General features: G+C 28.6%; 2 protein-coding genes across 2 annotated transcripts; one reads left to right on the top strand and one right to left on the bottom strand.

Moving 5' to 3' along the window:
• Positions 1-1472: 1472 nt before the first annotated feature.
• On the bottom strand, positions 1473-1697 carry M406DRAFT_265354 (uncharacterized protein; the record flags this gene model as incomplete). Its single annotated transcript, XM_040917724.1, has 1 exon — positions 1473-1697. One exon carries the CDS (start codon positions 1695-1697, stop codon positions 1473-1475), a length of 225 nt encoding a protein of 74 aa, XP_040772298.1.
• Positions 1698-12698: 11001 nt separating this feature from the next.
• On the top strand, positions 12699-12947 carry M406DRAFT_232626 (uncharacterized protein; the record flags this gene model as incomplete). Its single annotated transcript, XM_040915913.1, has 1 exon — positions 12699-12947. A coding segment is annotated over one exon (249 nt), but the record flags the coding sequence as incomplete, so codon positions are not given.
• Positions 12948-14712: the final 1765 nt, after the last annotated feature.

Below are 14712 nucleotides of genomic sequence, written 5' to 3'. Positions count from 1 at the left end.
ATTAGTCTAAACTTTATTATTAAGCTATCTTTCTTATAAGAACTCTTAATTAAGATATAATATAATAGCATTCTAGTAGTGATTTGCAAACTGAGCAAGTATGCTTATTTTCTTCTCTATAAGAAAAGCAGTATAGCAGAAGAACTTGCATATGCATTCCTCAGAATGATTATTGCTAATTATAGTATATTAGAAGAAGTAATCTCTAATAGAAATAGAAAGTTCAACTCAAAGTTTTGAATTTTGCTTATAAAACAGCTCAGAATACATTATAGAATATCTATAGCATTTTACTTATAAATAAATAAATAGATAAAAAGAATGAATTAAATTATTGAATAATACTTACAATATTATATTAATCAGAAACAGAATAACTGGATTAATCTATTGCTTTTTGCACAGTTTGCTTATAATAGCGCAGATATAAGTATAATAAAGAAATTATCATTCTTTATACTCTACAGATATAATCTAACAGCTTATTACAAAATACTGCTAGAAGCAAATGCAGAAGCTGCAGATAAAAGAATTAAGAAGATTAGAAAAGTTTAGAAAGAACTCCAATCAGAATTATAATTCGTTTAGAAATAAATAATACAATATGCAAACTCTAAAAGGATTAAAGAATCAATCCTATAGAAGGGAGATAAGATTTATTTACTTCGGAAAAATATTAAAATAATCAGATTTAGCAATAAACTTAATTATAAGAAGTTAGAATTATTCAAAATCTTGCAATAGATTTCTCCGGTTAATTACAAGTTAGTATTACTTTATAGGATAAGAATATATCTGATTTTCTATATCTTACTGCTGGAATTAGCAGTACAGGAAATACTAGCAAATAATATAGCAGAAGTAGAAAATAACGAATCAGAGTATGAAGTGGAAAAGATTTTCAAGTATAAAAGTACGAACAGCACAAGGGAATACCTTATCAAATGGAAAGGCTACCCAGCAAGCGAAAACTCATGAGAACTACAGAAGAATATTAAAAACGCTCAGAAAAGAATAGCTGAATATTGGAAAAGAAAGAAAACCAGTATCTAAGACGATCGCTCTGCCTCAGACCAAAATTCAGAAATCTCAGAAATCTTACTCTCCAGAAAGCTCAATCAATCTATTACAGAACCTTCCAAATCTACAGAATTCCAGTTGAAACCTTCAAAGAAAGAATCTCTAGCTACAACAACAGATTCCTCTACTACTATAGCTTATATTTTAGCAGCAATATGCATTCTCTTAGCCTTAGCTTCCTTAGCTTTCATACAATCCAATTCCTTTATGCAAATAATGCTATAATGCAGAGCATATTTTATCTTCTCAGATTACATCTGCTTCTATTAATACAAACAGAGAAGCTTAATTTCCCTCTTCTTAATCTCATTCTCCAACTTTTAATATTAAATAGCAATATTGCAAAGCTTCTCAGAGAAAGAGCTTATAATATTGTACTTAGAGCAGCTTAGTCAAATGCATTCGATGCAATAAGAAGAATCTCCGGAAAACACCTTGCAGAATCCGAAATCACAATCTTTACAATAGGAACAAACAAGCATCTTAATAAAATTTTCCAAGAAGCGGAAAACTAAGAGATCTCGATCTTGAATACTCTTTGGAACGGAAAAAGATTTGCAAATATAGGATTTGTTGATTCTGTTCAATATCTTAATCAGGAAGGCAAGATTATGCATACGAAGAACTTGCTAGAATACTTATAGAAGATTGTTAAGAATAATAACTGATAGAAGAAAGATAATATTATAATTCATTTAATATGCAGATTATAGAATAAGCTTTACTAATTAAGGAACTAGATATTATAATTCAATATTGAATACTAATTAGGATTATGTAATCCGGATTAGGATTATTAGTACAACTATATTAGCTATGAATATAGTTAATATATTCAGAGAAATAACTATAAGAAATTATAATATAATTAGATTAGTTAGAACTAAAGAGCTAAATATATAAGAATATATTTATTATCATTAGATGAATCCAGTATATAGCTCTTCAGTTATTAATCTAAGTATTCAGTTTTCTATACTGAGTAGCTCCAAAGGCAGTAAACACTTGCACTGCTTATTAAGACTTGTACGATTCCGTATTCAAGGTCTTGATACTTCGATACCGCTCTTGTTAGCATAAATCTCCTTGTATACTTAGGAATCTTCGGATTGCTGCAGTGCTCATTACAATAATGCTCTCAGTTAATCGATAAATCTATTGGAATAAGCAGTAGAGCTATTATACTATTAATCGTCTCAATAGTTAATTCGTAATTAGCAAGCTCAGCTTGAATTAATTAAGCAGATTTTGAAAGCTGAATCTGCTTAGAAGAGCAATTAAGAATATAATCAGTTAGCTTTAATAATAGAGCAACTTTGCATTAATCAAATTGCAATGATAAAATTCTTAAAGCTATAGACTAATGCTTTTAGATAGATATAAAATGTTTTATATAATTAAATCAAAGCTCTATAAGAAATCTTATAACTAATTAAGCATTTTTAAACTATTTCTATAAGAAATTCTTTCCAGAGAAATGCAAATTTCTTGCAGATGAATATTATCTATACAAGTTCGGAGGATAAGGATAAGCAGTATTCTGAAGTATAGCGAGCGGAGATTAATGAAATTCTGAAGAAGAATAGAACTCTGCACAGATGCTATAGCTGTAGATTGAAATTTCATGGAGCTTATGAGTGCATAAAACTCTGTATTATTATAGATTGTAGCATTTGCTATGCTTTAGCATTAGCAAAGCTAGAATAGTATCTTAGTAATTGCTTAGAGTTTCTGAATTCTAAGTTAAAATTAGTATTATATAGCTAGATTATATTCGCTTGAGATAATTCCAAAAGCAGTATAATTTGTTTGATTCTTAGTTTCTGTAAGAATTAGCAGCTAAAGAGTATTGAGAATTCTTGAATCTCTTAATATATTAGCTTAATTCAAGAGAATAAGAAATAGTATAGAGATTCTGAGATAGCTAAGAATAAGATACTGTAGAAAGAGATTAATTTCGTTTCTAAATGCAATAATTAGTATAGAATTAATAATATTAAGATCTTTAGTAATATTAATAAGATTTAAGTAAGGAAATTATATCTTACTTCAGCTCAAGCTGAACTATATTTACTAAAGCTTTCTAGTATTAATGCTGTAGGTATTGAGCTTATTCAAGCTTAGATAAATGTAAGTAAAGCAAAGAAGCGCTGTATTAGGAAGGCTGGATATGATGATAGTAAGGTTGAAGGAGATGCAAGTATGAGAACTGTTGAGATCTTTATACATTTCAGGAATATTGAATCGGAGGAATTTAATAAGCAATCTAATAATCTGAATAGAGAGCTAATAGTTTAAGCTATTAGTAATAAGCTTCTAAATCAGTTTCTAAACTATTTGTTGAAAGTTTCAGACTAGGAAATAATAGTTATATTATCAGAATAGGAAGCTCGTTTGATTTACAGTCTTCAAGGAGTTAGTTCTAAAGCTTGAAAAGTTGTTGATTTTAATAATCAAACTAGCTCAGATCTGCATAAGGCAGATACTGCTGGATTAGCTAATTTATTGCAGCATAAATCCGGAATCTCAATGCTTTTCCAATCTGAAAAGCTTATTGATAGTTAGATTATCAATACTCGGGATATTATTAAGTATTTTTCGAGATTAGCTTAATTATTTGCAGTTCAAGCTTTGTTTCTTATTGCTAAATCTAGCTATATTAAGCTTATTATTAATATAATTCAAGCTTTCAATAAATCCTTATTTCCTTCTATAATAGCTTCTATGATTGCTTTTAGCAGCATTCGAGATAGAAGCATTGCTCTGGTAGTATATATTCCTTTGCAGCTGAGAGGTAAAGAGAATGAATCTGTATAAGCAATGCTGAATATAGATGCTAAAATGAGCTTAGTAGCTCTCTTTCTATGTTCGAATATGCATTTGTTTTATATACTAATATCGAATATTATCTTATATATATATAATGAATTAGATATAATACTTATTAAAGTTCTTAAAACTAATATTTTCTGTAGCAGCTTCTCTAAATAGATGATATTCTATATTATTAATAATAGATTGATATTGCTAAATCATTCTGTGCTATTAGAAATACTATTTGTAATATAGATCAAGCTTTTCTTTGATTATTTCATCTCTGGATTTCTCTATATGTTATAACCCATCCAACATGCAGGTCACGAAAACAGATCACAGGCAAACAAGAACCAGATATCATAACTCAACATCAGACAATCCACAAGGATTACATAACCCAGGGTTAGGGTTACAGGCCAACCAATCAGACAATAAGGCAATCACTAGTGATCACCAGCGCTTAGTGATCAATAGTAATCCGGAATGATCAGTAGTAATCCAGGATAATCACCAGCAAGCAAGAGACTGAAGAACCAGGTATATAAAGGTTTACATTTCTTGCTGCTAAATAGATTTCCTTTAGATAGTTCTTCAGTTGTTAATCTAAGTATTCAGTTTCATACACTGAGTAGCTCTAAAGATAGTAAATACTTGCATCGCTTATTAGAACTTGTATAGTTCTGTATTCAAGAACTTAGCACTTTAATACTGCTCTTGTTAGCATAAACTCCTTCGTATACTTAGAAATCTTCGGATTGCTACAGTGCTTATTACATTTTGATAATTCTTGTTCAAGAATAGTTCAGTATTACCTCTTAAGCAATACGGAATACGATAGCTTCTTTAGAAACCTCTTCGTTCTTATGTGCTTCTACTTAGAAAGAACTGATTAACTAGATATATTAGCTTATTCAGTATATTCAGAATCTATATAAATAATAGCAGGCTTAGAGCGCTATTATTGCTAATTAATAAGCTTAGCTAGCTTAACAAGCTTAGCAGACACAGTTTATTTCTGCAACTACTAATAATGCTGGAAAAGCATATAAGATAAACAAGCCTGCTATATATAATAGCAACTAAAAGATGCTATATAAATTTCTTATTTACTGCAAAGCATATTTCCTATATTATAAGACTCAGTTTACTAAGAAATCTAAGAAAATTATTCTTATAGAAACTCATTTCGAAAAGAATGCTCTTATCTAATACAAGCTTTCTCTATGCAACTACTTGAAGCATTAGAACAATCCTAACATGCATATCCAGAGTACTAAGAATATATTTAATTCTTTTAAAAGCTTTGAGAAAGCTTTTAAGAAGATCTTTAATAATCCTAATAAAGAATACATTATAGCTTAGCAGCTTATAAATCTTAAACAGACCAAGTTAGCTTCTGCTTATACAGTTAGATTTAAGCAACTTTTAGCGCAACTCCTATAGAAAGATAAGAATCTTATAAAGCATTATTATAAGAAATTTAAGAATGATATTAAAAATGAAATCTCCAAGCAGAATTAGCTAAAGAACTTTACAATATTTTCCAATTAAGCTATCTGTATTAACAACTATCTATATAAACAATAAATAGAGAAGTTTAAAAAGAAAGAAAGCTAAACTTAAAGATTTCTAGCTAATATAAGCAAGAAACTCTAAAATAAGAATAGCAGTTAATATAGCAGTATAGCTTAAAGCAGTACTATATATACTAATTCCATAAAACTCAATACTACTAATAAGCAATATAGCAAAAGAAATAGCATTACTTGCTACAACTGCAACAAATAAGAATATATTATATACAACTGCTATTAATTCTGAAAGAACAAATAGCAATTAATTCAGAAAGAATATCAGATGAATATTGTTTAACAATAGAAATTCAATTAACTAAGCAAAAATACTTTCTTGGAGCAAGTATCGAACTCTATTAATTATAGAAGTCTCAGCTAAACATTCTGCTACAACAATAACTGCTTAATACATCTCTCGAATAAGGAAGATTCAGAATAGTTTCCTCAGAAATCTAAGCGCTACAAGCAGATAGCAATAGCAGAGCAAGAGTATACGCTCAGCATAATTATAAGCAGCAATAACTCGAACTGCTCTGATATTACTAAATGAAGCATTCAGATACTAGAAGAAGAGCTTAGCAATAATATTCTTCAACATTCTTTATCACTTATATCAAGCACTATAACTAGGGATATGAATAAGGAATAGTACTTTCTTAGCTACTAATACAAATATCTAAGCAATATAGAAAACGCTTCTCAAGCAACAAAAGAATCAAGCTAAAGCAAGCAATCTAGCAGCTTGCAGAAGCTCTCTGCAAACAATATGCCCAACAAGCCTAAAGGAAGATTTCTCTTCAGCATTAGATAGAATAAGGAAACAATATGAGTTAAATATCTCGTTTACAGAATAGAGCTGAAAGAGCTTTTTATCTGCATCTCCTTGCAAAATATTAAAGCATAAGGAGATGAGAATCCTTGGATTAGCTTACTCTACAATCTACATTATAAACTAGCTTAGATCTCCTGCATCTATTGTAGCTGCAAAACGCATTTCTCAGATAAGATACAATACGAATAGTTTCTTATTAGAAAACCAGAATAAATCCTTCAAGCTATTAAAGAATAGAAACTTCGCTTTAGAGAGATTCTTAACAGATAGCACTATAATGTATACATCGGATTACTAGATAATTACTTTATGCAATATATAAACAAGAAAATAAAATGATAGCAGTATAATACAATACTTTATACGATTTATATTAATAATAAGATTTGCGATTAGCATTAATAGAAGAAAGACTAGGAATAATAACAATATGAGCAAAAGCAAGCTAGAAAGCTTGCTCAAGAAGCAGCGAAGCAAGCTTAGAAGAACAAGCAGTTCTTAATAAATTCAAAAGAATAGAATTGTTTGTAAAGAAACTGCAGATAATCAGATCAAAATAGTTCCTATATAAAGCTTTCAGAACAGATTATACTTATATTAAGTTTAATATATACATTCAAGAATATAAGTATAGTGCATTATTGAATAGTAATGCTTAAGGAAACTTTATATTCTTATATATCATTAATCAGATATAACTATAATAGAAATAAAAGAAATGCTTATATATTCTTAGCACTATAAAAGAACAATCTATTGCATATAATCAAGAAGTAATTAATAAGAAAACTAATTATTTATCTATTTTAATTCAAGAATATATAATCAGAGCTTCTTTTGATATTATAAATATAGCATAGCATAAGCTGATTATAAGGCTTCTATAGCTCAAGAAGTACAATTCTTGAATCGATTAAACTATTAGCTAAATCTCATGAAAACAAGCTATATCCAGAGAAATAATTATAATTAATAGCGCAGAATCGAAGCTAGTAATTAAAGAATACTCAGAAAAAAAAGCTTCATACAACTTCATATATACCTTTAAATCAGCAGAGCTAGCAGTTTAAGAAAAAGAATCTAGTAATAAGCAAACCCAAATAGTGCTAGAGCGCTAACAGATTAATAAAACAATAAAAGCAAGATTCTCAGCAAATCAGTTCATCCCGGAGCAACAAGAAAAGGCTTCAGAATGTAAATTGTAAACTTATATAAGAAAAATCTCGAAATCAAGCTTTCAAGCAATCAGTTCAGCCCGGAGCAAACGCTTAAAGCTCTCGAAAACGCTATCAGAAAAGAAGCATACTTAACAGTATCTACTATTCCTTCAGATAGCAGAAACAGCACAAGAATCAGAATCAATACTTGCAAGCATACTACAAGAATACTATAAATTTAAGAAACTATTTCAGAAAGAATTAGATATAGGATTGCTAGAATACAATTCATACAACTACGAAATTCTGCTACAAGAAGAGAAATAGCTCAAATTCTTCTCTATTTATAAACTAAACAAGATATAGCTAGAAGCACTTAGGAAGTATCTTAATGAAAATCTTAAGAAAGAATATATATAATTATTATAATTATTAGCAGAATATTTCATTTTATTTATATTTAAGAAAAATAGCAAGCTTAAGCTATATATTAATTATAAGCAATTCAACAATATTATAATTAAGAACTAATATTTATTACTACTTATCAAGAAATTATAAGATAGATTATAAGAAGTATAGTAATTTACAGTTCTAAATCTAAAAAAAGCTTATAATCTAATTAGAGTAAAGAAAGAAGAAGAATGGAAAACTGCTTTCAGAACATGCTATAAATACTACGAATATTTAGTTATGCTCTTTAATCTAATAAATGCTTCAGCTTCATTTCAGAAAATAATTAATTACATTCTATGCAAGTATTTAAATCAGTTTATTATTGCTTATCTTAATAATATTCTTATTTACTCTCAAGTACTTGAAGAATACAAGAAATATATAGAAATAGTATTGCAAATACTTCAAGATGCAAAACTCCTTATGAAATTCGCAAAAAGTTACTTTTATATACAAAAGATTAATTACTTTAGATTTACAATCAAGCTAGAATATATTAAGCTATAGAAGAATAAGATAAAAGCTATCAGAAACTAGCTAATTCCTAAGAACATTAGAAATATTAAGTCTTTTCTCAGCTATATTAACTTCTATAAGCAGTTCATTAAGAACTACAGCTAGATTATATACCTCCTTACAAATCTCATCAAAAAGAATCAATTCTTCAAATAAACCTCCAAAGCACAAGAAGCTTTTAATAAGATCATTAAGCACATCATTTCAGAGCTAGTTCTATATAAAGCAAACTCCTATAAGCTCTTTGAAATTAAAACTAATACATCAGAATATGCACTTAGAAAATAACTTAGTCAGCAAGATAACTAAGAATATCTAAGGATTATAAGCAACTTTTTAAAGAAGTTAAATAGCTTGGAAATCAACTACAGAATCCCTAATCAGAAACTCATAGCAATAGTGAAAGCTTTTGAGAAATAGCAATATTATCTTATTAGTATACAATATCTAATCATAGTTTACTCGGATTATAAGAATCTGACTACATTTATAATAACTAAGATTTTGAATAAGCAACAAATTAAATAAACAGAATTCCTTTTATAGTTCGATTTTAAAATTATGCACTGCAAAAGCTCAGAAAACGAATAAGCAGATGCTTTTAGTAGAAGATCAAACTATCAAAATATAGATTCCTTAGATATATAGAATATTTTCGCTTAAAATAAGTTAGGAAATCTCGTTAATGCATATAGAGAACTGAATGCTGCTCTCAGAATTAAACTCTTGAAAAGAAATTCAGAATCAATAACTTCAAACAAACAAGATAACTATATCAAGAATATATATAGTATATCAGCATATAAGCATCAGAGAGTTAGAGCAATCTATAAATGCATCAAAAGATACTGGAATCCATTAGACTTTAAGAAAAGAATTGAAAGCATTCTATAATAATGCAATAGCTATAAGAAGAATAAAGCAGAAAGATATAAGCCTTATAAACTACTGTACTTCTTACTAGTACTTACAACTATTTAGCAATCTATTAATCTAAACTTTATTATTAAGCTATCTTTCTTATAAGAATTCTTAACTAAGATGCAATATAATAACATTCTAGTAGTAATTTGCAAACTAAGCAAATATACTTATTTTCTCTTCTATAAGAAAAGCAATATAGCAGAGAAATTCGTATATGCATTCCTTAGAACGATTATTGCTAACTATAGCATATCAGAGAAAGTAATCTCTAATAGAAATAGAAAGTTCAACTCAAAGTTTTGAACTTTGCTTATAAAACAGCTTGGAATATACTACAGAATATTTATAGCATTTTATTTGCAAACAGATGAATAGATAGAAAGAATAAATCAGATTATTGAATAATATCTTTAATACTATATCAATCAGAAACAGAATAACTAGATTAACTTATTATCTCTTGCACAGTTCGCTTATAATAGTACAAATACAAGCATAATAAAGAAATCATTATTCTTTATACTCTATAGATATAATCCAATAGCTTACTATAAGATACTGCTAGAAGCAGATATAGAAGCTGCGGATAAAAGAATTAAGAAGATTAAGAAAGTTTAGAAGAAACTCTGATCAGAACTACAATTCGTTCAGAAACGAATAATATAATATACAAACTCCAAAAGGATTGAGGAACTAATCCTACAGAAGGAAGATAAGATCTATCTACTTCGAAAAAACATTAAAATAACTAAACTCAGCAACAAGCTTGATTATAAGAAGTTAGAATTATTCAAAATCTTGCAACAGATTTCTCCAGTTAACTATGAATTAGTATTATTTCATAGGATAAAGATATACTCGATTTTTCATATCTTATTGCTGAAATCAGTAGTATAGAAAATACTAACAAATAATACAGCAGAAATGGAAAATAATAAATCAGAGTATGAGATAGAGAAGATTCTCAGGCATAGAAGCATAAATAATATAAGAGAATATCTTATCAAATAAAAAGATTATTTAGCAAGCGAAAATTCTTGGAAACTGTAGAAAAACATTAAAAATGCTCAAGAAAAGATAGCTAAATATTGGAAAAGGAAAACCAGCACCTAAGACAATCGCTCCGCCCCGAACTGAGCTCCAGAGCTCTCAAAGACCTCGCTCTCCAGAAAACCTGACTAATCCACCACTGCATTCCTTACATCTACAGAATTCCAGTCAAAACCTCCAGAAGAGGGATCCCCAGGAACAACCACAGGCTCCGCGGAAACCACAGCCTGCACCTCAGCCGCTACGTGCTCGCGCTCCTCCTCCTCCAGGCCCTCATTCACCAGTTTTATCCCCTTCTCCTGAAGGAAGCGTTGCTGCTTCTTCAAATGAAACAAACAATCTAGAAACTCAAACAAACGAGCTTAAGCATCTGCTAGCTCTTGCTAATACTCTAACAAACGCTTCTTCTCCTCTATCTTCCTACTATCCAAACAAACTAACTCATTAGTAATACGAGATATTAAGGCAATATTATCAGCAAGAACTAAGAAAGAGGAAAGAGAAAGCTTATAAGAAAATATAGAAATTCGATCAGCATTACAGGAATAATCTTGTTTCATACACTAAGAACAGCTCTTAATCCTATCTACTATCTTATATCGCACTCTCTCCTTCAGATACAATAAGCACAGTATAACTTCATAGCCAGTGAATTCAATATATGAATAATGCTTGAGATAACGAAAATGCAGCTTCGAGAAAGTAATGGAAGCATCAGAAGAAGATTTGCTAATATAGGAATTTAAAGTTCTATTCAACATCTCGATTAGAAAGGCATAACCATGCATACGGAGAACTTGCTGAATACTTACAGAAGATCATTGAGAACAACAACTAATAGAAGGAAGATGATATTATAACTCATCCAATATGCAGATTACGAAAACAAATCACAGGCAAACAAGAATCAGATATTATAACTCAATATCAGACAACTTACAAGGATTATATAACTCAGAGTTAGAATTATAAGCCAACCAATCAGATAATAAGGCAATCACTAGTAATCACCAGCGCTCAGTAATCAGTAGTAATCCGGAATAATCAGTAATAATCCAGAATGATCACCAGCAAGCAAGAAACTAAAGAACCAGATATATGAAGATTTACATTTCTTGCTGCTAGATAGATTTCCTTCAGATAGTTCTTCAGTTGTCAATCTAAGTATTCAGTTTCATATACTGAGTAGCTTCAAAGGCAGTGAACACTTGCATCGCTTATTAGGACTTGTACGATTCCGTATTCAAGGACTTAGCACTTTGACACCGCTCTTGTTAGCATAAACCCCTTCGTGTACTTAGGAATCTTCGGATTGCTGCAGTGCTCATTACACTATACAAGCTTTGCCTTTGGAGGAGTATAACTAGTTATTATAATTAGCAGTTAGAAATTTCTTGAAGAGGAGGGTTTATACAGAATTATATTAAAAAACTGAGTGCTGGTAGTTATTCTAAGGGATGCAGGGCTGTTAGCAGAGAAGTTGTTCCAGAGTGAGTGTTGTTGAAAGAGGGAGATATAGCTGTAATATTTATACTTGAATGAGATATTGCAGCTGTTGTGAATGAGTTAATGATAGAACTAATAGGAAGGAAGTTGAAGAAGAGTTGCTTTATAGTGAATAAGAAAGAAGCGATTTAAGAATCTTGTTTATATAAAATATATAGCAGCTAGTGCTATTTATGCTAGCTATATTGTATAGGAAAGGAAAGAAAAGATATCTTAGATCTGATTAATACTCTTTATAAGCTCAAAGATAAGAAGATTAAGCTAATTAATGATTTCTAGTCTGATAGTTTAGTACTGAAAGGAATAATTGAATAAAAGCTTGCTAAGATTAAGAAGATGAAATGAGCTTAGCAATTTACAAAGCTTATTAAGTATGATGAGTGAATTGAATTCAAGTTTAGCGATCTGAATTCTAATTAGCATTTAAGATCTGATTAGTAAGCTGCTATGCAAGAGAAAAACTGTAAAGAGTTTTCTGAAGCTGAGAAAGAAATGTTTAAATATATGTTGAGAAATAGAATTAAAGCTTTTGCATGAAACTTTATTAAGATTGGAAAGATTATTGAGAAAGTAGCTTTCTTGCAAGAAATTAGAATTATATCTTATAAGATCTTTCAAGCGAAGCATATTTCAATTCTCAATGCTTTTAAGCTAAAATTAATAGAGCTTCTGAAATAATGTATTAAATAAGAGATTATTAAGAAAAGCTATATATTATACAGAAATAACTAATTTCTGATTATTAAAAAGAATAGTAGCTTATACTTAATCAATAATGCTTAAAAGTATAACAAGTATAGCTTTAAGAATGCTTTTATGCTGCTTGTTTCAGATGAATTCTCAGAGAAGTTTGCTATATATAAGATTTTTTTATTGCTTAATTTCTTTTCCAAGTATAATCAAGTGCAATTATATTCTAATAGCAGGAATATAATAATCTTCTTAATGCTCTTAAGCTTATTCAGAATGTATATTCTATTCCAGAGTGCTACTAACTCTGTTGCTCAGTTTATAAGAATAATAGTTAAACTTCTATATAATTTTATTTCTTATATATACTAGCTTTTTCTCGATAATATTCCTATTTATAGTTTTATAATAATCTATAGGAATGAAGAGATTCCAAGCCTTTCTGGAGTGCATAAGTATATTGCTGAGCATATCGGAAATCTTAATAAGATTCTTATAAATGCAGAGCTAGCTGAAGCTACAATTTCAGCATTTAAGTTAGAATGATGCTGAATAAAAGTTAATATGATTGATTATATTATTAGTTTTAGCAGATAATAACTTTAGAATAGAAAGATGGAAAAGCTTCTAGCTTGAATAGAATGCAAGAATATCAAAGATGTTTGCTCTTTTATTGAATTGATTATTTATTATATAGCTTGGATTTAGAATTTTGCAATCATTGCTTAACTACTTTACAATCTTCTTAAGAAAGATATTATATGAAAATAAGAGAAGGAATAGAAAGAAGCTATTGCTATACTTATTCGAATACTTATGTTTTGTTTAGTTATTATTTCAATTGATTATAGTATTGATACTAAGAAGATTATTCTTATGATGAATGCAAGCTTATTGGGCTGAAATGCTGTATTAATGCAGATAGTAGAGAATAAATAAAAGCTAGCATATTTCATTAGCAAAATCTGAATAGTTGTAGTATAGAAGTATAATGCTATTAAGAGGGAGTATTATGCTATTCTCTATACTTTATAGTTTCTTTAGCAGTATTTTTATAATTATTATTTTATTCTGAAAACTAATACTTGCATTCTAATAAATTAATTTAATAAAGAAATAAATAATATATCTAATACTCTTCTGAATAAATGAATAGTAGTAATTAAGATATTTGATTTTATTATTAAATATATTTCTAGATTAAAGAATTTTATAGCTAATGCTCTTTCTTAATCTTTATATTTAATATTATCTAAGAAAAATAAAGATAGTAATATTGAGAACTAGTATAATGCTTAGCTTAATAGCATAAATTCAGATAGAGCTAATTTAATATTACTGCTAAATTCAACTTTTTAGTAAATGAAATAGTTGAAATAATATATAGAATTCTTATATTATAGGATTATTCTATTAAAACTTTTCAAGAGGGATTACAAGAACTTTATAATAGAAGTATTAAAGTATTAAATACTTAATTAAGCTCTATAGTATTATACTAATACAAAACTTCTTTATTAATAAATAGTAAATAATTCTAATCTTTATTGCTAAATTATTAGAGAATATTATACTAAGTTTGAATATTAAGATTGAGATTTTATAATAGCTTGTATTAAGCAATTCTACTACTGGAGAGATTTCTGGATAGATATAGCTAATGCTGTTTCAGATTGTAAGAAGTATGCAAAGTTTAATTCAAAGATATGAAAGGAAGAAGTAATTCCGATTCTTTCAAGTTAATTCTTTACAAGAATTAGTATTAATATTCAATATATAGCTGAGAATAGCAGTTATAGATATTTTATAGAAGCTTGTTATAATCTGATTAGCTATATGCTTGTAAGATCTTTCAAGAAAGCTATAGCTGCGGAAATAAGGAAGTTTATTTTGAAAGAGATTATTTTTGTATTCAAGTGCTTTCTCAAAATTATTATTGATAAAGAACTAGAAAATAAGGCTAAGATAGCTAAGATTATTAGAGCTCTTGAGATCTTGCTTATTCAGATTTCTAATTATAATTCCTATATTTAAGAATAAATAGAAGCTGATTATCTTTTCTTAGCAAGTATTCTTGCTAAGCTAGCTAATGCTTAACTCTGAAGATGAA

Source organism: Cryphonectria parasitica, assembly GCF_011745365.1.
Source record: "Cryphonectria parasitica EP155 unplaced genomic scaffold M406scaffold_8, whole genome shotgun sequence".
In the NCBI taxonomy this organism is placed as follows: Eukaryota; Fungi; Ascomycota; class Sordariomycetes; order Diaporthales; family Cryphonectriaceae; genus Cryphonectria; species Cryphonectria parasitica.
This window is presented reverse-complemented; position numbering and strand designations above follow the sequence as displayed.